The sequence below is a fragment of the Lissotriton vulgaris genome, chromosome 1_1 (genome assembly GCF_964263255.1).
Source record: "Lissotriton vulgaris chromosome 1_1, aLisVul1.2, whole genome shotgun sequence".
Taxonomy (NCBI): domain Eukaryota; kingdom Metazoa; phylum Chordata; class Amphibia; order Caudata; family Salamandridae; genus Lissotriton; species Lissotriton vulgaris.
In genome coordinates this window covers 1,247,382,040-1,247,406,850 of record NC_141685.1, presented here as the reverse complement: position 1 = coordinate 1,247,406,850, position 24,811 = coordinate 1,247,382,040, and the positions used below count along the sequence as shown (strand labels likewise).

The following is a 24,811-nucleotide window of genomic DNA, read 5'->3' as shown; positions in this document are numbered from 1 at the left end:
TTTTGGTGTTTTTTCTCTTCTTTACACACATGCAGATAGAAGTTGGCAGAACGGAGATAAAAACTAGAAATATTCATAATTATTGACTCACAGAACTATTGTTTAGTATCTCTGGTTGATCGTGACTTTGTTCACTACTGTTCTTATCATCGTAAATCACTGATGGTTAATAAGGCGAAGAGTTGATATTTGCCTTTGGAACAGTTAAAAATAGAAATGCATAAGCCATGTTGTGTACAGTGAATGTATATATTTATGTAATAATGTCTTTTGGTAAATGTTTTGTATAAGTTGATTTACATATGTGTTATATGTGTTGTGTTGTCTTTCTGACATAAACCAATGATTTTTTAAAAAAAGAATCTAAAGAAAAGGTAAAAATAAATATACCCAACATATCAAAATTAATATTGATCTGTTGCTTATAATTCAGAGCAAACCAAACAAAGTGGGTTGGCATTTTCTAAAAAAACGTATATAATAAGGTCCAGCCATTCCCACACCTCAAGGACCTAACTCCTTTACTTTAAATAGTCTGGAAAAACGCATGGCAGTAGTCCCAAGAATATATAGGTCCAGGTGTGGGGGAAGGCGATTCTCCTACATTGCCTCCAATAGCTGGAATGCTCTTCCGAATGTTATTCGTTTGGAAGACGATTATATGTCCATCCGCAGACAGCTGAAAACGTTCTTGTTCCCAGTCAACTAAGCTGGTCAGCTGTGTAGGCTCTGTTCCTACGAGCTTGGGAGGCCTTCTGGTAGCCATGCGCTCTACAAGGGCCAATTCATTCATTAATTTATGGTGCAAATGAAAAAAGTCATGGTCATCTGGCACTGGCCTGTGGCATATGGCAACCCGCCTGTTCACTGATGGACAGGAACAATGCTTAGACTGGGTGCCTATAAGGGTGCCACATTCAGTACCTCATTAAATGGAAGGGTTCAGATAAAGTTTGTCCTGAATGTCAGTACCTTAATTTTGATTTTCATAGTTGGCGGTTTTAATTCCAGTAGCTCAGCTGCCTGTCTCATTAGTACAGCATAAAAGGCACTCTTTAGTTGATCGTCCATGGGGAGGGCGATAACTAGTGCAGGGGGAGGGCGATAACTAGTGCAGGGGGAGTATTCAACAAAGTAGCCTCTAGGTTCCCCCACCCCCCAAAATGTACAACTCCTAAGATCTGAAACGTTGTTTGCAGCACCGAGGTGCAGCTCTGAGGCAAAGAAATAGTTCAGTCAAAATTTTGATTGACGGGGACTGGGTGTATTGGTACAACTTCGGTGGAGGCCCATTAACATTTGGCTTAGAGTCAGAAAGGACTATTGGGGCAGGATCGTCCTCCAGCTCTGGGTTCAACGTCCAAGGAAGCGCTGTGGATTTTGGTGCTAGTTTGAAAATAAGCTCTGGCATTAAAAACGAACCAGACTTATTCAGAAGGCAGACTGCGCTGAGGGTGGACCTGTCAGCAGGAATCCAACTTGCATCTGCCATGGATCCTTGAGGCATGAATGCATGCCACAGGAAGATGGAAGAGTGCCAAAGATGCGAAACATGACTTGTTTAAAGGCCTCAATTTGTTATAATATTGAATATGGCCCTAGAAACTCAGTGTGCATTGCACACAGCTGCAGAACTGGCCCCTTGCAGAGGACCGGGAACAAGAGGGAGAGGCACCCAGATGTCCTTATGACTTCCTAAGGCTGAAAGCAGCAGGACTGGGATGAATCCCGCTTGGCCTTCTTGTGCTCCTGATTAAACTTACCAAAAGATTAGGAAAGTGATGAGGACTTATCGAAGGTATGGCGCTGAGAGAGGGAACGGGCCCGACACACAACTTCGAGCGGGACATCTTTCGGAGCTCAGTGATGTATAGCATCACTTCACAGTCTAACTTCACCTTCGGATCCATAAGGTCAAACTCTTTGCAGGAAATGGAGTTGTGCGCCAAATCCAGTTTGCAACAGTCCCTACAAGGCCTATACCAGGTCAACTTAGAAGGGAACATCATTCACTACAACAGCTGAAATATACAGAATTTAACAAGAAAAATCGGATTAACAGACGAGGAAGCAAGTACCGATCCACACACATAGGTACAAAAAGGAAGGAAGTGAAGTAAACATACAGGTGTGGGGCTTGTATGCAGCGCCATTGTCACTTCCTGGGTGGGAAAAAATCAGCAAGGAGACGCACAGGGCCATCTAATGGCATGCAGAAGCAATGCTGTTTAGATCTTCTGCATCTTGTCTGGCTTCTGAGGATTTTCTAAATGTGATGAATATGTGGTTATAAGTAACCACAAAAAGAGTACTACTAAATCTAACGCTCCTTACTCCAATATATTTGTTTTTATGTGTACTCTTTAATGCTTTTATTGTACTTTTTGATTGAAAGAAATTGGGATATAATACTGTAAATTAGGTTGGGGACCACATGAGGTTTTGCAATGTTGTATAGGATCAAATAAAGGGTAAGGAATCTGGAATGAGGTAGATGGTCCTAGCCTCAGCACTTAGTAGATGAACATGCAAACGAAGGTTGCCTCGGCCATATTCTGCAATTAAAAAGCACTTGATAGTAACCCCTAAGAAGAGTGTTCCTTTCTGGCCCACCAAGGAGTTACCTAGTTGTGACTATACAAGAATAGGTGCTGAAAATATTTTTAAATGCAGAGCAAGGATACAGCAGTAAGATATCTGAAAGATCAGTCCGACTGTTTACTTTGTAATATTTTTTCTTTAGTTTTTTGCATTTTTATTACAAACAGTTCAAGTATAGACAAACATTTGAAATACTTTTTTTTTAACAAAATACATATTTGTGTACACCCGTTTTACCTCCTCCACTTAGGTCTATATTGCCTTGTACAATGTTAAAAGCACTTTCTGTCCATATGCCTTTTCTCCCCAATTATACCTCAAATGTACGACCTATGTATGTGGGGCAGGTGCAAATGCAAATCCAAGGTGATTAAATATCCAAAAATTAACCTGAATATTGCAGATGTATTTAATTTTATTTTGTGCACATCTATACCAGAAAAGGAAGATAACTAATCCTTATTAGATATATATTTTTTAGTTATGGGGTACTATTTTTCTGATCTAAATGGGGCTCAGTTCTCATTTCAAAGTTTGTACCGCGAGATTTTTTTTTGGCAACCAAAGATCACAATTCGACACAGGCAGCCTATTTCTATGTCACAATTAAACTTTCAATATGACACTGCTTTCGCATTTTCAGTATATACATGTATAGGTTTAGACATAGTGTAAATAAAGACTATCAGCCTGAACATATTTTACAGCTTATAAAACATTCTTCTCGTCTCTTTTTTGGGGGGCTCACCCTGCAGTGGCAAGAAACAAGATTTAAACAATAGCTTGACAACTCAAAAAAAACAGATTTTTTTTAATGGAATTTTCACAAATATGTACATTCTGCCCACCTGATATGTGGGCACCTGTTGTAAAAGATTGGGGGGGGGGAAGGGAATTGCATTGTTACAGGCACCTCCACATCTGACATTTAGGCACCTGCTGAAAAAAGGAGTTTGGGAGGGCTCAGTATTACAGGAACTTCTACATCTGAAAGGTGCGAACTCACTCAAAGGGTGATTTCAGAACTATTGGCCATGGCAGAGAGATCTGAAAAAATGTATTATAAAAAACATATAAGAATATGGTCTTTCTTTGATGATGTCAGAAATCAAATCAGGCTTTGTATCTATTTCGCCGGGGTTCTGGGCTCAGTTTAAAAAGAATAATCAGATATTATTTTAAATCAAATTTTAATTTTGTAAAGTGATATTTTTCATTCCTACATTTGTTACTGAAGTGCTTGATGTTCAGAAACTGTGAAAAAGGCTGCAAAGTTTGAACAGACAAACTGCTTTTATAACTCAATTAGAAAATACGCAAATATCTGTGCTTTTAACTGAGCTGTGCACATTGTAGAATGTCACAAATGCAAAAGAAGTGTACAGTAAAGCAACTGTTTTACTGTACTATAGAAACTCAGAAGAACCTAAAGGTAGCTTTGATGACTAAGGGATCCCAGGAAAGAGCAGTTGAGCAGACACCGAATTATGTGTATTCCATCAAGTACATCAGGCAGGGTATGCCCTTGGCTCCATGTATTCGGATTCCTGAGGTTGTTCGTTATCTGTGCTAGCGCATTAGGAAACCTTATGAACTAGGACTGCATGTACACTACTTCAACCTTCCCACAAAACATTTGCAAACAGAATTAGCAAACCACTGTTCGTTTTCAGCATAAACAAAGATTTTCAAAAAGAACGTTAAATTCTTCAATGTATACCAATGCACTCACTACAAATTACATTTCACAAAATTTGTATGACGTGAATGTTTAAAGGTCTAACATTATCTTAATGGATTCATAACAAAGTTTATAAAATTATCAGAGAAACGTGGATATAGCAATAGCTTTACATTTTTTTGTACATCCCTTTACTCTTTTTTGACAAGGGATAAAATATACAATAAATACACAGGGGCCATTATGATTCACGTAGAGCAAGCCTTTTCACGATGATTAGTTTGTCTAACCCACAGAGCTGCGTATAAGTAATTCCTACCTAAAAGAATTTTCAGGGAACAAAAGGATAGAAAAAATAAATCTTTAAGCAATGCGCCTAACTTGCCAGCTATACAATTACTTTTGCAACGTGAGTAAACAAGAAAAGATCTATGTATTTTCTAAATCTTAACAAAATGCATTCCAACAAATGAGGGAGGAGAAACTACCCAAGTGTACAAATTGCTTTGTAGACTAAAGACTATAACATTATTAATAAAAAAAAAAAAAAAGCAACGCCCCAGTTTTCAAGCAACTGTACGAATCAGTCTCTCACTTCAACAGTCTTATGGAAAAGCCTGCAAACAAATGCAGGGTGACCCAGTGTTTGGAAGTTCAAAGTGAATGTCAACAGTCCCAGCCTTCCACTTTCAACAGCTTGTACTGTCCTCTGCTCAAGCTCCTCAGAAATGTGCAGCACAGGAGTCCAAACACTTCAAAATCTCAAGTGAGATTTATTTTTCACCATGTACCTGTAAGAAGAAAGGTAGAGAGTGAGGCGCACAAAATACTGGCCTCCTTCAAAAGGCGCACAACTTAAAGGGGGCCTACAAGCCATAAGCGGACTGCTGGAAGGAAATACATCGCATTTAAAAGCAACATTAGCTCCAAACTTCCACTTTGCGTGCAACTAGAGAGCAGTGGCAAAAGCTGCCTTCTACAAGCTGGTTTGCTGTCACCTTGGCTCTCAAATCTCTATAAATGGAAAGCCGGGGTGAGTAACGCACAGATCGCGGCCTTGAGTTTGCTAATGCATTTCATAGCCCCAGTAGTTGAACACAAGACCAGTGTAAGGGTTCGAGACAGACTAGAACAAGACTGAAAATATTTTACAAGATAATAGCGAATAAGAAAATACATTTGCTATCGTTTTTTATATAAACTAATGGAGTCAAAAGCAGACCGCGTGAACAGTTATTAAAAGAAATAAAAAAAACATGTATATTCAATGAATGGTCAAGTGTTTTGAGGGGAGGTGTGAGGCTGTCTGATTAGTTAGTTGGGGTCATTCGGCACTTCAGCGAACCACAGAAGCCAGGGGTGTCAGAAACGGATATTGTCACCTCCCAAATCTGGGTAGCTGGCTACCTGAAGTAGCATTGAAGGCTCCAGGCTGTCGCCAGGGAGGTCCTTATTGACTGCATGCACCTCTTCTCTTTATTCTCCAAACACATTTAAACTTCTAATTGACATTTATACAGTACGTGACATGCAGTAACAATCTATTGTATAAATTACAGATTCACAATTTCTATTCCGTAATTAGGGGTTTCAAAAAGCTTAGCCGCGACTTGCTGCTGAAATTACTTCTGCCACTGCTGTGCATAGAAAAACGTCTTTACAGTCTCTGAATGATACCCTCAAATATCTTCCCACTCACTAGCACTACCGTAGGCTTCTCCAGTACCAGTCCAAAAACCATTACCCAACTGAAGACAACCCTTGAGTGCCTCCTGCCCCAAAACAAGACAGTGAGAAAAAGATCGTAACAAACACAAGCCTAAACTGATTGGAGGCGTAAGACTTTGTTTAACCCAAGTCTCAACCAACCACAGTGGCAGTAAGTGCCTAATTTGCGACAAAATATATAAAAATATTTATAGGGGGCAAAAAATTATCATAGGAGCCTGTCGCCAAAGCTGCATAATACCAAGGCTTTCTAGTTTTTACTCCATTTAATGCATTATTCTTCTCTCAATTTACACGTCCTGTCTCTTCATCCCAGTTATGTAGATTCCTTCTTTTTCATCCTCGTTTTCTCTTTGGTATTGTGTTCCTATCTTCCATTTCTCTGCATAATCCTCTCGTGCTCGGGGTCAAAGTTAGATGATAAAAAATGAGGCCAACCACTGGCACAACTTAAGCAGTGCGAAATGTGTGCGGATTGGCTCTAAGAGCTTTCCGGTGTTGGTGGTATGCTAAAGCCCTTGCAGAGGACTGGGTGAGGAAAACCAATTCGCTTCCAGGATTGCAACACAGATTACCCTTTTAAGCACCTAACCCATTCCACGTACAAAGGAAGTGATCCCGGGTGAGGAAACCCAGCAAGCAAGTCATAGTCCTTTCAAGGGGGTTATAGAGCCTTTCTTCCCGCCGCCGCTTGAGTTATAAATGGGATTTACTGGTTCATTTAAAAGTACCATTTGCTGTATTTTCGTCTTTATAGGCTAGGCTTAGGGGACATTTGTAAAAGTCGTCGGCAGTCCACTTTAATAGTTTTTTTTGGTTAAAGGGTTCAGTGACGTGTGTTCAGTACATTGTAATCAAAATAAATGACTGTCCTACATTCTGGCATCATGTTGGTTATCTGCTTATTGGTATATCAAAATAGTTGGGAATAACCAGAGGATTATTGTATAAAGGCACTTTAACAGACTTCTTTTTTCACTAAGTTCCCAAACATGTTTTCATGTATGTTCTGCTTCTAGCTATAACTTTATCCGACACGTGCACTGCATTTTAAACTAATTATAGATTAGTGTGCCTATATATATAAATTAAAAAGTTACTTTATGTTGAAGTGTTTTGTCATTCATTAAAATAGCATGCCTACCCTACTTGAACACCATAATTTAATATTTACAATAATTGAAACATATCATTTATCCTGTAATGTAAAAAAAAAAAAAAAAAAACACTTACCTGCCGGCCACCACCTCTCTTCCTGGCTTCTGTTGGAACAGGAAGCAGGCTAGACTGCCCTGTGCCAATCACAATGCTGCAATGCGGCGTTGTCATTGGTAAGCACTCAGGCTCCCCAGAACCAATGATTGGTCCGAGGCCGTGGTTCGGCACTCAGATGAAGAACGGAAGCCTGGGCATGTTCTCCACCCATGCTGTAATGCAGCCTGTGTGGAGAGTATGCAAAGTGCGCATGAATGTTTGGCCGGCCCCAGAACGCCCGCCAAACATTCATGCGCACTTAGGAGGGTGCCAACATTCCTCCACCCTGGAAAGCCTAGCACCACAAAACTGCACCAGCACAGAAAAATAACATAATAACATTGTTATATTGAGACAGAGTTGTGTACATGCTGCTACAGCACAAGAGAAGTACATTCATTTCTATAGTCTTTATAATTAATGAAAATGTTTATTATACAATGGATTATTGTGTTCAATAATGATAGAATAAGGATATGTTAAATAATATGATCAGAAGAAATATTTAATTCTAGAAAGAAAGGTTTACTTTTTAATTTAAAATAGGAAGAAATGGTTTATTTTGATATTGAGCTAATGATAATTTAATCTGATTAGGAAGATAGTTTAAGAGGAAGCGTACCGGCTCATACGGAGTCATCGTGTTTATGATTTAAGTTAAAAGCAGTTACCGTTAGCAATGCGCAATTCAAAAGTAGAGCGCGTGAGGATTTGCTCTCGTGGCAGGCCTTTTATGTCCGAGGAATAGAATATTGGCGTTTGGGGTGTAGCGCTCAAGAGCATTTTTTCCCCACGGGAGCTTTGCAGAATGGTGCGCGAGCAGGGGAAGTTGAATAGAATGAAATTGACATAAATGAGCCGCCGAAAGGCACGCTGCGTGCGGCAGCCATTTTAGCCGATTGGGATGTTTCACATGGAAAGTAAATAATTTGTTAGCGGTCATATTTAGGGCAAATCGGAAGCGTCTGACAGAACAAAGTCCGTTTCTGTCAGACTACGGTCGATCAGAGTGAGGAGAATTTTTAGGTGTGATAATTAAGACTATTTAGTATTATTTACGTTTATAAAAGGTATCTTTGCTATAATATAGAGGTTTGAAATTCTAGATTTGGTAAGCTAAGGTTAATAGTTTTGAATTGAGAAACTGTGTTGAAAGGAATATTATATATGAAAATGGCAAACGTTGAGGCAAATTTGGAAGAAAGAATGAAAACATATGGAAAAAATGTTTGGCGAACTGTCGGCCTCAATTGACAAGAACATTTAAAATACTTTGGAAAAAAGCATTAAGAAAAAGGAGACTAGGCAAAAGTCTTGTGAAGAAGACAGCTTCTGGACTACCGAAGAGGTTGAGGTAGTGGCAGGAGTGTCTGGTCAAGGTATAAAAAAGAGAGAAAAGGAGGCATATTATGAAGGGAAAGCAGACAAAGTATAATAAACGTAAGGTTAAAAAAGGATGGCTATAAAGGCCAAAGACAGCGCTATTAAGGTGCATAAGAGAAGACAGTGTGGTGGCATGTGACTCCAGTTCATCCAGTAGGGATGTGGAGTTGACGTGTAGTTCGAGTTTGGAGGAATCAGATGTGGAAGAGGTTCCTATTAAAAAAAGCATTGGCATAGCCAATAGGTCTCGCCTTTGAGACCTTATAAGTGTTTAGACATGCAACAGTTGATGTTGTTGCACCAAGGATATTGTACTGCTTAACTAAATACTTATAAGGTTCCAAAGGCGAGACCTATTGAAATGTGTGCATACTAAACATGAAAAGGACTGTCCTGCTTGGGGGAAGGGGTTCCAGTTTTTTTTTTATCTGACCACCATACGCACACCAAACAGCATCACTTGGAAGCACAGACTAAATAAATGTGGCACTACTTTTATTACAAGAGGTGTGTACATAAAGGCTTCTTTTGTGCTGAGGCGACACTGTGTTTCTGCAATCTACCTGGTTTCGGAGAATACCAAGGAAGTCCGCGCTAATAATAAAAATAAAGCTGCTTTTCAAATGTCTTGTGAACTCTTCTGTCTTAGAAGAACACCGCCTCCCCCACCCCCAGATATTGAGGCTAATTTGTTGACTAATCTATTGAACTGGCGGCAATGAACCCCCAATTCCCCCCACCTCAAAATCAGTGGACAGGCGAGATTAATGTAAAATAAGGTACTTTGTCTTCAAATCTGCTTGGCTTTGCACATTTTTTCGAGAAATACTCGTTTACCGACATAATACTTTCACAAGCTTCTTATATTTATTGGACAGTTTACCCAATTAACTTGTGAAATAAATATTTATTTTTATTATTTAAACGGGAGACTGCGTGAGGGATCTATACAGACAGAGGCTTAATTAACAAGCAGTGGGGGGGAAGAAGAGGCAGCTAGGAAAACTAGCAAAGGGCAGCTGACCGATTGCCTTGGACTTCCTGCGCACCCTAAAGACGGGCACACAGGGAGACTTCGGCACTAGGATGGGACGCACACAAACGTATGTGGGATAATTAAGGAGAGTAAAGCACGTGAAATGAAAGCAGTCACAACATGGTTACCTTAATGCACTATACCGGCCAGCAGTTTAAGAATCCTACGCTGATACATGTAAAGACAAGAGTGATGGTCATTAATTTTCACTTAAACATGTCTGCTGTTTCCAGCCTTTCCAGTCGGTCTTGTGAAATCGGTTATGTACTTACTTACTGCATTAGATTTTTGGACTTAGAGTAAGCGTAGAATTATCACCAGGCGTGAGACTGGATCCGAAAAACTTTTTGCCACAGCATCCCTTCGTGCCGGCACCACGTGACTCCGCCCTGATGTCCCCTGCATCCGTGATGTCAGCGAGGATACATAACTAACACCCGGCGAGCCTACGTCAGTTTTCTTCAGAAAAATTTTCCGCACCACAACACGGAGCCATTACTAACAGTGTGCGAAAAAGCCCCGCTAAACAGAAGGGAAAGAAACAATGGTGAGGAACAGAACCATCCAGAAAAGAGCCAGGTACTGAGGCACCAAGATCTGGAATGAAAGAACAGGGCACCGCTACTAGAAAGCAATCCTGCAAACAATACAACAGCCACCCCGGGGCAGAAGCATGTAAAAAGACACAGCAGACCAAGAAGTCTGCAGCCACTGCCCGGACCGAAAGGGACACCAAGGTCAGAACGGAGAGCAATGACCATTCAACCTCGCACAACACCAGCAGGGAGAAAATCTCCCGACCGCCAAAGTCGAGATCAGTCAATGCACCTCAACACTAATGATGTTAAAGGTAGAAGTGCAAGCAACAGAGGAAAGAAGAAGAACGAGCGAACCCCACACTGGAGATCAGAGTGCCGGGGCGCAGAAGTGCCTATAAAGTCAAGAATGGAACCACAACAAGGTAAGAATCCCCGCAGAAGTAAGTAAGAAAGACACTCGCAAAAGTCAATCACCCGGAGGCAGGCGAGCGCAGAAGACCCAGAGGGCCCTCGCAGAACGGGGAGGAAGGCGGGTCGGGGAGGAAGGCGGGTCGGGGAGGAATCTGCGGCTAGAATCGTCTCTACCAGATACATTGTTACCGAAGGTAAGTAACTCGTACATCTGATAGAGACTACTAGCCGCAGATTCCTTAACAGAGAATAGATACCCTAGCCATACCCAAGGGGAAGGAGGGTCTGCGAGACGAACTCCCCAGCTCAGGCAAACACCAGACCCCGACAGGGAACAGTCACCAGGACGGGCAAATACTAAGTCCTCCCCAACAGGGGATGAGCCACAGGGACAGGGGAAAAAACCCAGTGTGCCGCCCCTCCCACAAAGCAACCCCCCCCCCAAGCAGACTAGAACTGCAGTGTAGCGGAAAACACCGCCCCACAGGGGATGTGTCACCACGGCAAGCGGCAGCCCCGCCCTCACCAAGCAGAAGAAGGGAGGGCAATACGAAAGGAGACAATCAGCAAATGTTCCAGGGACCGCCACCGAAAGTCCCAGGTACAGGCATTACGAAAGGAGACCATTAGCCAATGTACCAGGGACCTCCAATGGAAGCCCCAAGGACAGGCAATAGGAAAAGAGCAGCAGCTAATGTACCAGGGACCTTCCCCTGGAAGCCCCAGGTACAGACAATGCTAAAGAAGGCCAGCATCTAATGTACCAGGGATCTCCACCAAAACCCCCGGTACAGGCAACGCAAAGGGGTACCAAGAAAGAAGAGCAACCCAGAGACTCCAAGGAGAAGAGCAGAAACGAAAGCAAGAGACCTCCACCAGGAACACACCCAGTGAAGAGGGCAGCCGAACTCATCACAGCTGGCCAGACCGAACAGCGCCTCAGTAATAAGGCGGGTGGAAGAGAAGAACATAGTCCCATGAAGCTCCCGAAAAACCAGAAGCAGGGGCGCCAGGCCTCACTCCAAGACCCTAGGCCGCGGACCAGAAGAACCAGAGGGGGCCACTGGGTGCCAACCAGCAACCATTTGGCAAACAAGAGAAGAAGCAAGTAGGACGAAACAAGTCATCAACACAGGAAAATAACACTTCTGGACACCAAACACAGGACCAGGCCAACAGCAAACCAGAGGCAGAACACCGCCCAACGCCGCAGCTGCCCAAGAAAACGCACCAGCGGCATACAGCAACACCAGGAAGGGCAAGGAACCCGCAAGGGGAAGTCCACCCCTTCCCAGTAGAAGACAGGCTATCCAATAGCTACAAACACCCCACATAGGGTAGAAAACGGCCCAAGAAGTACGGAAACCACTCTTAGGGAAGAAATCCCGCATCAGAGAACAAATTAGAAACCCTGCCGCAAAAACCACAGAAGGCTTAGTAAGCCGCCAAAAAGAACACTCTTGCCAACGGGGGCTGGAGGAGGAGGAGGAGGAGAAGGAGGAGGAGGAGGAGAAGGAGGAGGAAGAGAAGGAGAAGGAGAAGGAGGAGGAGGAGAAGGAGAAGGAGAAGGAGGAGAAGGAGGAGGAGGAGAAGAAGGAGAAGGAGGAGGAGGAGGAGGAGGAGGAGGAGAAGGAGAAGGAGGAGGAGTAGAAGAAGTAGGAGGAGGAGGAGGAGAAGGAGGAGGAGGAGGAGGATGAGGAGGAGGAGGAGAAGGAGAAGAAGGAGGAGAAGAAGGAGGAGGAGGAGAAGAAGGAGGAGGAGGAGGAAAGGAAGAAGAGGATGAGGAGGAGGAGGAGGAGGAGGAGGCGGCGGAGTCTGCATGAGTATTAAACAGCAGGACCCGATCAAAAGGGAGGTCGACCAGACGCTCCCATATATTTTCAGGAAAAACAGCATAGCGTAGCCAAGCATGGTGACTGAGAGCCAAGAAGTGGCCATAGCACAGCCAATAGCATCGGCAACATCCAAAGCCGCACGAAGAATAAACGCGTCCAACTCTCTACCTTCCAACACATGCGCCTGCTGATCAGCACGGGCACCCTCATGAGACATGAGAAAGAAGGGACACAGGCTAGAAGTAGCCCTGGTCAGCACAAACAAGGTGTTAAGCACCCTCAAGGCAGCACTGGAAGAAGCAAAGACATTAAGTCCCCATGAATCAAATCACCTGGCCTCTCGAGACGGAGGGAACACCACCACAGGCAAACACAGAAAGGCATTACGCAGTAGAGCGCCTTGAGTAGAAGGGTGGAAAGAAAGACAGACCGGGTCGTGCGGAGCAGGACAATGGCAGTACAATAGTGCCTGAGGCACCGGATAGCCCGTGGCAGGGCGCCACCAAGCCTCCATTAGAGAATTATGGGGTGACGCTTCAAAAGGAAGGAACAACTCCCGTCCACCAGAGCCCGGTTGGAGAATCTCCAAGAGGTTGTCTGTAGGAAAAGGAGTGACCGGTTCACCCATCCTCCGAATACCAGCAGCCGTGGAAATCGCCCGAACAAAGGCAACACTGACCTCAGTAGGGCGCCACGGAGGTGAAAGCAATTCCTCCGTGCGTGACTGTTGCAGACGGAGACGCCCATCTCCAAGTCCAGGAGGAAGCGGCCAGCCCTGGCATAGAGGTGGATCCACAGAGGAATGAGGGACCTGAGGGGCCTCAGGGGAAGGTGGAGAGGACGATGGAGAAGCCAGCCGCGAGCCACAGAAAGAAGGGTTCAAGGATTTTGTCCGTGGGGACGGCGAAGAGCCTTGCCTGGAAGATGCCAGTGAAAGGCAATTACACAGCACCCGGTCTCTGGGGAGGAACACACCAATAGATGACGTACCTAAGGAGACTAATCCAGAATCCAGAGCGGCTCCGTGGAGTCTGCCATCGGCACCCAATTGGCGTCAGGCGACGCTGGAGTGAGCACTCATGACGCCGGTCCGACTCCTGCCACCACGTGCTCACCATGAGGGTGAGGCGACGCCAGAACAGCGAGGGATCGGCGCCGAAATGGCGTCAGCTCGACCTCAGACGGGATAGCCGCCCGAGCCGCGGACCGAGGGGGGACTCGGAAGGGCGCCCCAGGTCCCCGCCTCTACCCGTGACTCAACCGGAGCCGGGGAGGTGGGCCACTGGCGCCAAAGCGGCGCCGGCTCGACCTCTGGTGAGGCAGCTGCCTGCTTAGAGGACCGAGAGAGACCAGGGGACAAGCCTGGAGTCCCGGCGATCACCTAGACGCCACAGGGAGCCCGGAAGAGATTTGCGGCAAGACAGGAACGCTAGGCGCCGAAGAGGGGAGTTCTGAAGGACCACACCCCGGGACGCCACTCTTCTACAACCTGGAGCCGAAACCTTTGGCGCCGGAGCCGCCGGCAACTCCGTGTCGAGGCAAGGGATCCGCAGACGTCCCAGGAGGTGGAGAAAGGGCCAAAGAAGCCTGCAGAGCCGCAGCGTAGGCTCTCATTTGGGCCCTAGTCACCTCCGCGCCGTGGAACGGCGGCTAGGGAGGAGACAGGTGGGGGCACACGTCCTGGGGGGGGAGACGTCGCCCGCCGCGGAAGGAGAACATGGCCTCGAAGACAAACTGAAGGAACTACCAGCCGGTGAGCCACGCCCAAGGGCCGCAGCATAAGACGATGTTGCAATCTAAACCGGCGGTTCCTTGCTTCCGAGGTGGGAGACAGATGCTGAGAGGACACCGAACTGGATAAGCGCGCCAACAGCAACTTCATCCGGCGCTCCCGCCGTGACTTAGGCTTAAGGTGCTGGCAGGCGTCGGAGCTCTCCGAGTCGTGGCACTCACTCAGGCACCAGAAACAAATTGGGTGCGGGTCCGTCGCCGACATGGGAGCCCTGCCCCAGACCATGGAATGGACGAAAAGACTGTTGCTGTGGCAGGTTGCCAGAGAGACCCAAGGACCAGTTGTTGACTCTGCTTTCAAGAATCCGCTCATCTTTGTCGCTAAATACACAGGAGCCATCAAAGGACATCGATCAAGGATGCTTGGACATCCCCAGAGGACCCAGTGGTCCTCAACCAGTTTAGGCGTAGAACTGCCCCCACAGAGGCCACAGACCTGCGCAGGGTGTCTGTGGTGTCCAGTCCACACCTGATGGCAAATTCAGCGGTGTCCCGACCGTCCACCAGCGGTTGGTACCGGATGCATCAGCCCTCTTCAGGGAGCATGGGCAGCAGCTGCGCAACCGAATTCAAAAGAGCATGGGAATATCGCCTCAAGAGGCATGCAATTTTAACCAACCACAAGGAAAGCTGGTGGAAGATAAGATTATCATCCAAAAACTATCCAGCCTTTTGGATTCCCTATTCGGTGTGGTGGAAGGGAATGTATTTGGGTAGCTGTAGCTGTTGAGGCCTGCACTACCAGACTTTCAGGGGAGGGATTCTGGGAGAGTAATAAGGCTGGGTCTCCTGGGGTATGACGATGGCAACATGTAGTGCACAGGAGCCCTTTTGCAAGCTTTAGCCCAGGCCCTCAGAAGAACGTCTATGAGGGTCTCATTAAAAGGGGGGCAATGGCTTGACAGAGCTGGCTCCCACAGGTCAAGATGTTGCTCCGACCTTGACAGCTTTCAGTTGTATGTCAAGCAGGTCTGCTACCTTACAAATCACCATTGCAAAGGATGCAAACAAAGCCTGGAGGGCACAGCTTGCCAGAGTCTGGGAAAGTATCCAGGACTCTTAAGTCACACACCTACTCATACCAATTGCTTTGATTAAATGAACAAAGGGGTTTTGTAGAGCGCACAGCTACTCAACAGAGTGTCCCAGAGCTAGGTCTAGTAGTATGACCTAACACCAAAACATAATCAAGAAATTTCTGTAACCAACAGAGGTGAAAAGCCACGTTTTCAGCTTTCTACGGAGGTCCTGAGGCAGTTGATTCCAGGCTGTAGCCACTAGAAATGAGAACGCCTTACCACAGTTCTGCATACGCTTAATTTGAGACAGTACCTACAGACCTCCTAAGGCCGAATGCAAGGATTTGGTGGGACAGTAAGGGAGTAATCTGTGTCAAAGACAGCCAGGACGGTCTAGAAATAAGGCATAGTGAACCAGAGACAGTGATTTGAAAAGAACACGCTTAACAGGCAGGCAATGAAGAGATCTTAACATGGGGACAATCTATGTCCATCTAGGAAGTCTTACAATATTGTGAACTGACATTTTGCACAACCTGCAGATGGCACAACAAAGTTTCAGACACCATTAAGTAGAGAACACTGGTGTAGTCCAACCTGGAAAGGACCAGCGCATTGACCACAGTCTACCAAAAGTGTATGGGGAATAAGTACAAAACGTTTTTGAGGTAACAGAGCAACCCAAAGCTAGTGCGGACCACAGCCGAAATCTGAGGTTGCAGAGTGAACTGTCCAGTTGGCTCAGATGAAATGCGTTACTTACCTGTAACTGCAGTTATCCAGTATTGGTGTCTTTCATAGATTCACATGCCTGAATCATTCCCAGTCGTCGAGACGGGAGCCTCCGGTATATAAAAAAGTAATGTCCTATAGACATACATAGAGAAGAATAGGCCTAAGGATCCCACCTTAGTGGCCTATCCACGTCCTTTTGTAAAAAGGACCAAACTAGAGTAGGCCCAAGGGTTCCACCTTAGTGGCCTATCCATGTCCTTTTGTAAAAAGGACCAAAGTAAAGAAGCCAACCAATCAGCTACCACCTCCTCCTAGAACCTTCCTGTCAGGAGCCTAGGTCTCTCAGATTTTCGTACGCACCAAGCTAGGTAGGCGTAAACTTGTTCGAGAGATAGGTGAGTCCTTCCAGGGGAGGCGGGAGGGTGCATGTGAATCTATGAAAGACACCAATACTGGATAACTGCAGTTACAGGTAAGTAACGCATTTCTTATCCAGTATTTGGGTGTCTTTCATAGATTCACATGCCTGAATCAGAGTAGCAAGCAATATAATATGCACATTTTTGATGGAACATCATATACGAGTCTGTAGATAATACATATCAGGCGACTGCAAACCACCAAAATGCATTGTCATGTAAATATTAGTAAAAGAATGTGCATACCAGTAAAGGATGGAGGGATTTCGGAAGGCTCACCTCACTGAAATAGATGGCGAAGCACTGCTTGGCCCACTGCTGCATCCTTCATCAGCTCAGTATCCAGGCAGTAGTGCCTGGTGAAGGTATGCGGTGACTTCCAGGTCGCCGCTCTGCAGATGTCCAATACCAGCACTCCAGGAAACAGTGCCGCAGACGTGGACATGGCTCTTGTCGAATGAGCTTTGATTCTTGAGTCCAAAGGTCGTCCGGCCTGGTAATGGCAAAAGGTGATCGTCGAGGAAATCTACCTTGAAATGCTTTGTTTTGACAGGGGCATGCCTTTCCGTGGTCTACTACAGGCAACAAAGAGTTTAGATGATTTTCGGAAGTGTTTTGTCTCGTCAATGCAGAAATTAAGACATCTCTTCAGATCCAACGAATGTAGAGTTTTCTCAGCTACAGTGGTAGGATTTGGGAAGAATGACCTGAGGATCACTGGTTTGTTGAGGTGGAAGTCCGAAGAGACTTTCGGAATAAACCGAGGATTAGTTTGTAAGATCACTCTGTCCTCCCTGAACTGAATGAAAGGATCTGTAATTGAGAGAGCCTGCAACTCGCTGACCCTTCTAGCAGAAGTTAAAGCCAGGAGAAGGGACGTTTTCCATGAGATAATTTTGATGTCTGCCCTATTGATGGGTTCAAAGGGGTGCTTCATTAATTGGTGAAGGACCACATTGAGGTGCCACGACGGAGGGATCAGCCTTGGTCGTGGGAAGGACCTGTAGAGACCTTTAAGGAACTGCTTTATAAGTCTGTTTGCCCACAGGGATGGACCCTTAGAAGTCCTGGTGAATCTTGAGATCGCCGCCAGATGCACTTTAATGGATGCGTGTGCAAGGCCCGATTGTGCCAGATGTAGTAAGTATGGTAGCAGCTGCTGTGGAGTGATGTGGAAAGGGTGCAGGCCTTCGGCCACACACTAAGAGCAAAACCGCTTCCATTTTAATGAGTAAGTTTTATTAGTGCTGTCCGCTCTAGCCTTTGCAAGGACGTCTCTGCACTCCTGCGGGATGTTTAGGTGGCTGAATTCCCGGTACTCAGGAGCCAAGCTGTCAATTTTAGAGAGCTCAGATTCGGGTGATGTACCTGTTCTTGGGACATTGTGAGCAGAGCTGGATGTTGACGCAGGCGAATAGGTGGCTGTGCAGAGAGGCGGTGAAGGTCCGTGAACCAATGCTGCCTCGGCCAGAATGGAGCGATCAGAATCAGAGTGCAGGGCTCCGACTTAATCTTCCTGAGAACCCTGGGTATCAGTGGAAATGGCGGAAAGGCGTACGCAAAGACGTTGCACCATGCGATGGAAAATTTCCGAGGTTTCCTGAGTGGTGATGCCTGCTTGCGAAGCTTGGGCATTTGGCGTTCTCTCTCGTGGCAAAGAGGTCTATTCGCGGAATTCCCCATTCCGCGAAGATGTGTTCCAGCACTTCCATGTCTAGTTCCCATTCGTGGGATGGAGATCCCTGTCTGCTCAGAGCGTCCGCCAAGACGTTGTCCTTGCCCGGGACGTTCTCTGCTTTCAGCGTTATCCCATGTTCCACAAGCCAGTTCCAGACCCAATTCGCGAGATAGTGAGAGCGATCGTGTCCCCCCTGCTTGTTCAGGTAGTGCATCGTCGTGGTGTTGTCTGTTCTGACGAGCACTGGGGAGTTTTAAATGCGTGGCAGGAAGGCTTGTAGAGCAGGGAAGACTGCTCTTAACTCCAATAGGTTGGTGTGGAGCTGGGTTTTCTGTTCTGTCCACTTGCCATTGATCTGGAGTTCTTGGAGGACCGCTCCCCAGCCTTCTAGGGATGCTTCCGTTGTTATCACATGTGGCTCTGCGGGAAGCAGGAACGGCAATCCCTGTGAAAGGTGTTTGAGCGATCTCCACCACTGTAAGTGGTTGACCATGTTTCGAGTGACTCGTATGCGGTCCTCGAATGATCCTGTACTTTGTGTCCATTGGTTTGTCAACTCCTCCTGGAGTGGGCGCATCTTGAGGCGGCAGTGGGGTATGAGCATGACATCATGCCGAGGAGGGACTTGAAGGTGCAGACCGGTAAAGTCTTCCTTGATGCCACTAACGTGGCCAGGGAGATGAGTTTGACTTTCCTTTCCTGAGAAGGGAAAGCCTTGACACGTTCCGTGTCTAGAGTCGCCCCAAGAAATGTAATGACCTTGTTGGGCTCCGGTGCACACTTCTCGTGGTTGAGGGTCAAACCTAGACGTTGGAAAATATCTAGACAGGCGCTGGAGGATTTGGCTGCGCCGGTCGCAGATGGTGCCTTTACCAGCCAGTCGTCCAGGTATGGGAAGACCTGGTGTCCTTGTTGAGGAAGGAAGGCCACCACAGGAGAGAGGCATTTGGTAAATATCCGTGGGACAGATTAGAGGCCAAACTGGAGGACACAAAATTGGTAATGCTGCCCCGCTACAGCAAACCTGAGGTACTTCCTGTGCCCTTTGAGGATAGGAATATGGTAGTAAGCGTCCTGCAGGTCTAAGGAAGTCATATAGCCCCCTTCCTCCAATAGTCCCAGGATCTCCTGGAGTGTCACCATACGGAACAATTGTTTCCTTAGGAACACGTTGAGTGCCCTGAGGTCCAGGATTGGTCTCCACTTTTTCCCTTTCTTGTGGATCAGGAAGAAGTGGGAGTAAAAACCTTGTCCTTTGTGGGTTGGTGGAACTCTCTCTATCGCTCCCTTCTGCAGCATGGAAGAGATTTCCTGAAGAAGCAATCGTAAGTGCCTGTGGGACCGTTTGCGAGGTGGTGTTGTCGGGGGGATCGTGACAAATTCCAGAGAATGTCCGAATTGAATTAGCTGGAGCACCCACCGATCTGTTGTTATCAATCTCCAATTGTCGAGGAAGTGTGTGAGTTTCCCTCCAATTTTGAAGAAGTTCGATGGTGGAGGGACTGGCCATTGACACAAGTCATTGGCGGTTGCCAGCAGGTTTTTTCTGGTTCTTCCCCCTGTAGTTAGACTTGCGTACGAAGTCTGACGCCCTTGCTGCTGTTGTCGCGGTTGGTATTGCGTTCTGTTCTGGTTGTATGAATAGGAGGACCTGTTCTGGTATGTGCCTCTATAAGAAGATTGTCCTCTATTTTTGTTTCCACAAAAGGACTGGTTCCGGAATTGCAGTGTTCCAAGGGCTTTGGCAGTGTCCGTGTCTTTTTTGATAGTATTTAAGGCCTCATCAATCTTTTCCCCGAAGAGATGCTGGCCGTCATAGGGCATATCGAGAATCTTCGTTTGCACCTCCTGGCGGAAAGAGGTGGCTTTGAGCCAGCCTTGTCTCCTGAGTACAGCAGCACCTGCCAGTTGCCTGAAACCGGTCATGGCGACATCCATTGCGCAGTCAATTAGCTCAGAGGCAGATGTCTGGCCTTCCAAGAGGAGCGATTGAGCTTCCTCCTTTACATCCTCTGGCAGGTTAGATAGGTAAGGTGCAATATCTGCCCAAAGTTGCCGATTGTAGCGGCCCAGAAGTGCGATGGAATTTGCCACCTTTACTGTCATGGCCGACGTGGTGGAAAAACGCTTGCCAATAGTATCCAGTTTTCTGCCTTCCTTGTCAGGTGGTGTTGACAGAGGCGATGCTGGGTTACTTGAATTTTTCTGTGCCGCCTGGGTTACCACAGAATCTGCCTTGGGGTGACCTGTGAAGCATGCTGGCGCTGATGAAGTCGCCTTGTATTTCTTGTCAAGCCTGGGTACTACTACTGGGATTGAAGCTGGTGTTTGCATCAGTAATTTCCCTTGCTTCCATATAAAGTCAATGATGGGAATTGACTTGGTTGTCTTTTTAGCTGGTTCCTTGAAGTCGTACAGGAAGCACTCGGTTTCCTGAGACTCCATAGGCATGTGGAATCGTTTGGCTGCATGCTCTACAAGGTTATGGAATCCACCGATGTCCGCGGGTGGTGATTCTGAGGACTGTGGTTCCGGGGAGGCCGGAAAAGGAGCGATATAGTCTTGATCTACGTCTGGGTCAGACTCGTCTCCACGGGCCTCGCCCTCTTCCTGGTCCCCTTCTTCGTCATCAGACGATTGAATTTCTTGCACTGGCTCTTGTTCCCCACTATGCGCCAGTGGTGGCGGCTTGTGTCGGGTCAATGGAGTGGGTGCGTGTACAGATGTAGGTACAGGCGTAATGGGCTTTTCCGGAAACCGCTGTTTATAGACCTGTATTAAAAATTGCAGGTCTGATACGATGGCTGCTGGTAGGCACAAGATCGGTGTAACCAGAGTGTGGACTGTATGTTCCATATGTTCCACTTCCTCCATTTCCTCATCAGTGCTTTGGCACTTGACCGCAAGGTCTGATGGGCTTGTGGCTTGTGTGTACAACTCTTCCTCCGACTCCTCACCTTGAAGCAGGCAGGTTGGAGGCAGCTCTTGCACCCTACTAGTTGACGCCAGGTCTGGTGTAATTGGTTTCCTCAAGCTTTTAATGCCGATATGGGCTGTCTGTGGTGGCAAGGTATCCATGGCTTGAGATAGCAACACAGACTCTTTCCATTTCCCTGTTGGCGTTGTCATATGCGGCGCCGATGACGACAATGCATTTCCAGGGGTCGTCGACGACTTAGTCGATGGCGTCTTCGTCGACATTACCTTCGTCGACGGTAATTTCCCCGTGGTCGTCGGTGCCCCCGTCGACGGAATTCTCGTCGACGTGTCCTTCGTCGACGGGATGATCTTCGTCGACGGCGCAATCGTCGACGACTTTGACTTCGTCATCGAAGTCGACTTCGTCGTCAACAATAAGATCTTCGTCGTCGATGGTGTAAATGGAATGGTCGACGACACTGGCATACTCGCCGTCGATGAAGGCGTCGTCTTCGTCGTCGATGAGGAGGCCGACGATGCTGTCGTCGTCGACACTGTCGTCGTCGACGTTGAAGCAGTTTTTTGCACTGAAGAGATAATCGACGCTGTCGTTGTTAAGGTCAGCAGTGGCTTCCTGGGGACAGGAAGATCCTTGTCAGACACTGAGGTTTTGCCCTCTGAGGACTTCTTCAGAGTTTTCTTAGGAGGGGTGTCTGAGGGGCTAGGGGAAGTAACCCTTGGCCTCTTCAAGGAAAATTGTGAAGTACCAGAGACACTCTCACCGTCTTCTGACACCAAGTCGTCTGTCCTCTTTTTCAGCCTGTCCAGCCAGAGCAGCAGGCGTCCTTCTCTGTCTTTAAGGGTCTTATTTGAGAAGGTCCTACATATTTTACAGTCCTTGGGTAGATGGTGAGGGTAGAGGCAATATAAGCAGGTTTCATGCTTGTCCTCTACATGGAGCCTTTTCTTTCCACACGAGGAACAGGCTCTGAAGAGACCCTTTTTCTAGGCATCAGCCATAATGTACTAAGTTTGGTAAATTCGTTTCTTGAAGAAAAGAAGAAAATCCTGAGGAGAACTCAGGTGGAGACTCCCTAGCACAACATGCGGGAAAAAATCTGAGAGACCTAGGCTCCCAATAGGAAGATTCTAGAAGGAGGTGGTAGCCGATTGGTTGGCTTCTTTACTTTGGTCCTTTTTACAAAAGGACATAGATAGGCCACTAAGGTGGGACCCTTGGGCCTACTCTAGTTTGGTCCTTTTTACAAAAGGACGTGGATAGGCCACTAAGGTGGGATCCTTAGGCATATTCTTCTCAATGTATGTCTATAGGACATTACTTTTTTATATACCGGAGGTTCCCCTCTCGAAGACGGGGAATGATTCAGGCATGTGAATCTATGAAAGACACCCAAATACTGGATAATTGTAATTACTGAAGAGGGGAGGGTGACAGAGGCCAGGCAACTTCACACCTGTTGGCTGAGTGGGAGCCAAAAAGAAGAATTTCAGTTTTGTTTGCGTTACATTTTAACTGGCTATTATGAATCCAAGCAAAGCCTGCCTGCAGACAGTCATTGAATGACTTCTCCACCAAATAGGAGGCCCCCTGAAAAGCAATAAGCAACTGGGTATCATCTGCATGCAAAACAGTTTTGCATATAAGCGATTCCACCAACGCTGCTTGAAGGGTCACAAAAGCATTAAAGTAGGGCTCAAAGACTGACCATGCAAACCCCCTGTTTGACTGCTTTAATAGCAGTTAAAAAGCGCCACCCACATGGACTACCCTCTGGAATAAAAGTACGGCTTAACCCAGTCCCACACATGACCTCTAACCCCCAGGCTCGAGAGTTGCTGTAAAAGAATTGTATGTGGGATGGTATCAAATGCTGCTGAGAGACAGAGTAGGATCAGCACCACATTTTAACCTTGATCCAGAGACCACTTGACATGGTCAGATATTTCTAAAAGCACTGTTTTTGTACTGTGGAGGGGCGGAAACCTGATTTGACTTGGATGTAGCAGCATCTCCTACTCCGAATTTTTTCCAAGATCGCGAGTTTCTCCAAGATTTTGAAGAAAGCTGGCAACAAAGATAGGCCTAGAAGTGTTTGGACCTAGAGAGTGCTTCTTAGGCAGTGGAACCACCATAGCCAGTTTTCAGGTGGCTGGCACGGTGCCTGAAGACAGTGACATTAAAGGATCTGTTGATCACCGGATTAATCACCGTAAATGTCTTATTGGTAAGGGTCCTCCTCAAAGGGTACATACCGCTCTTTTTCATCCTTATTTCAGTCGGGAAGTTCCTGTATAAGGTTGACAAGTCCAGAGGGGGCTACAGCCTCGATGGAGCCAGACTAGAGTGGGGTCAGGGTTGCTGCAGTCTCAGAGTAGGAAATGGCAATACACTGTTCATCCAGTGGCACCCCTGCATTACATACTGAGGTGGGATTTCTGGATGGGATGTGTGGAGGCACCTGTGGCAGCGGCAGACCAGATCCAGGGATGGATCCAAAGGGCCCGGCTGACGTTGAGGCAAACCCACCGCGGGTAATCCAGTCCGTGGAGACGAAGGTGCACCAGAGGGAGTCAGTGGCCAAAAGATGGCATGCATGGCATCAAAAAATCCTTTTAATTGGAAGGGGGGTCGTTCCGGTGAACGACCCCCCAGAACGACCGGGAACGACTCCGGGAGTCTGCGGGAACGACTCCGGGAGTGGCCCCGAAATCTCCCCCAGGAGCTGAAACGAAGATGCTTTTCCTCAATGCTGCCAGGAGCTTCATAGTCAACTTGCGGATCACCTTGGGGTGCATCGCCCGGCTTTCAGCGAAAACCTTGGGGGTCATAGTCTGACCACAGCAACAGAGACAGACCAAATGGGGATCAGAAACAGACATCGTTGTGACATTCCCTGCAAATTTGATAACCCATAGGTTTGTTAGGGAACCTAGCACACTGGTAGCAAATTGTTCAATAAGGTCGACAAAAAGTACAAAAAAGTGGTCAAAAAGTTATCAAGGTAGGTCTACAGATATGCTGTGTTGGCAGTGTCAGCATGGAAACAAAGCATCTGATGTCAGCAAGCCCGGGTTGGCACCACACATTTCACTTCGAACACTACGTATTGGCGTGCAGAGGTACTGCTAAAGATTTTCCGGAACCAGTCAGACACCTGGGAAGTATTCTAAGGTGAGGAATCTGCGGTTAGAAGTCTCTTTTCAGAACAATGTTTCAAGTCTTAAAACAGTAAGATTTATGTCACCTGAGAGTAAGACCAAATGCATTGGAAAGTATAGTTGTGATCCACAAAGTTAAAGACTTTAAGAACTTCATAAAACATGTGCTACCAGAGGCTTTTCTACATAATGGAGTAACCAGACACTACTATAAGAGATGTGCAACTAGAGGCATAGGTTAATATCCCTGAAGATACACACAACCACAGGTATGACTATTCGGCCTACCTGCACATATTTTTCACAAATTACAGTTAATGTTTATAAAAAATATATTTAGAAATTGAGAACCTATGGGAAATATTTAATACCATGTGGCTTGCTTTAAGACAGCGCAAAGTTTATAACACAGTATCAGACTAAATAAAACTCATTTACATGCTACACAAGAAGATAAGATAACATCAACACATATGTATATCCACTGCCTACTTTAACCAAAAACAGTGCTTTCACAGGATGCTGACACTTTAAGACACAAACACAGGTTGATAGTTTGAACACGACTTCTGTTTTAATAAGTGTCACATCCTCACTCTCAT

The 24,811-nt window shown here is 46.4% G+C and overlaps 1 protein-coding gene across 1 annotated transcript in view; it reads right to left on the bottom strand.

Moving 5' to 3' along the window:
- Positions 1-2,717: 2,717 nt before the first annotated feature.
- Positions 2,718-24,811, bottom strand: part of CDC73 (cell division cycle 73) — a 754,132-nt gene continuing 732,038 nt past the window's right edge. Inside the window, exon 17 of the mRNA XM_086964560.1 lies at positions 2,718-5,073. Within this exon, the coding sequence (XP_086820686.1) occupies positions 5,037-5,073 (37 nt within the window). The 3' untranslated portion in view covers positions 2,718-5,036. The remainder of the gene's footprint in view (positions 5,074-24,811) is intronic.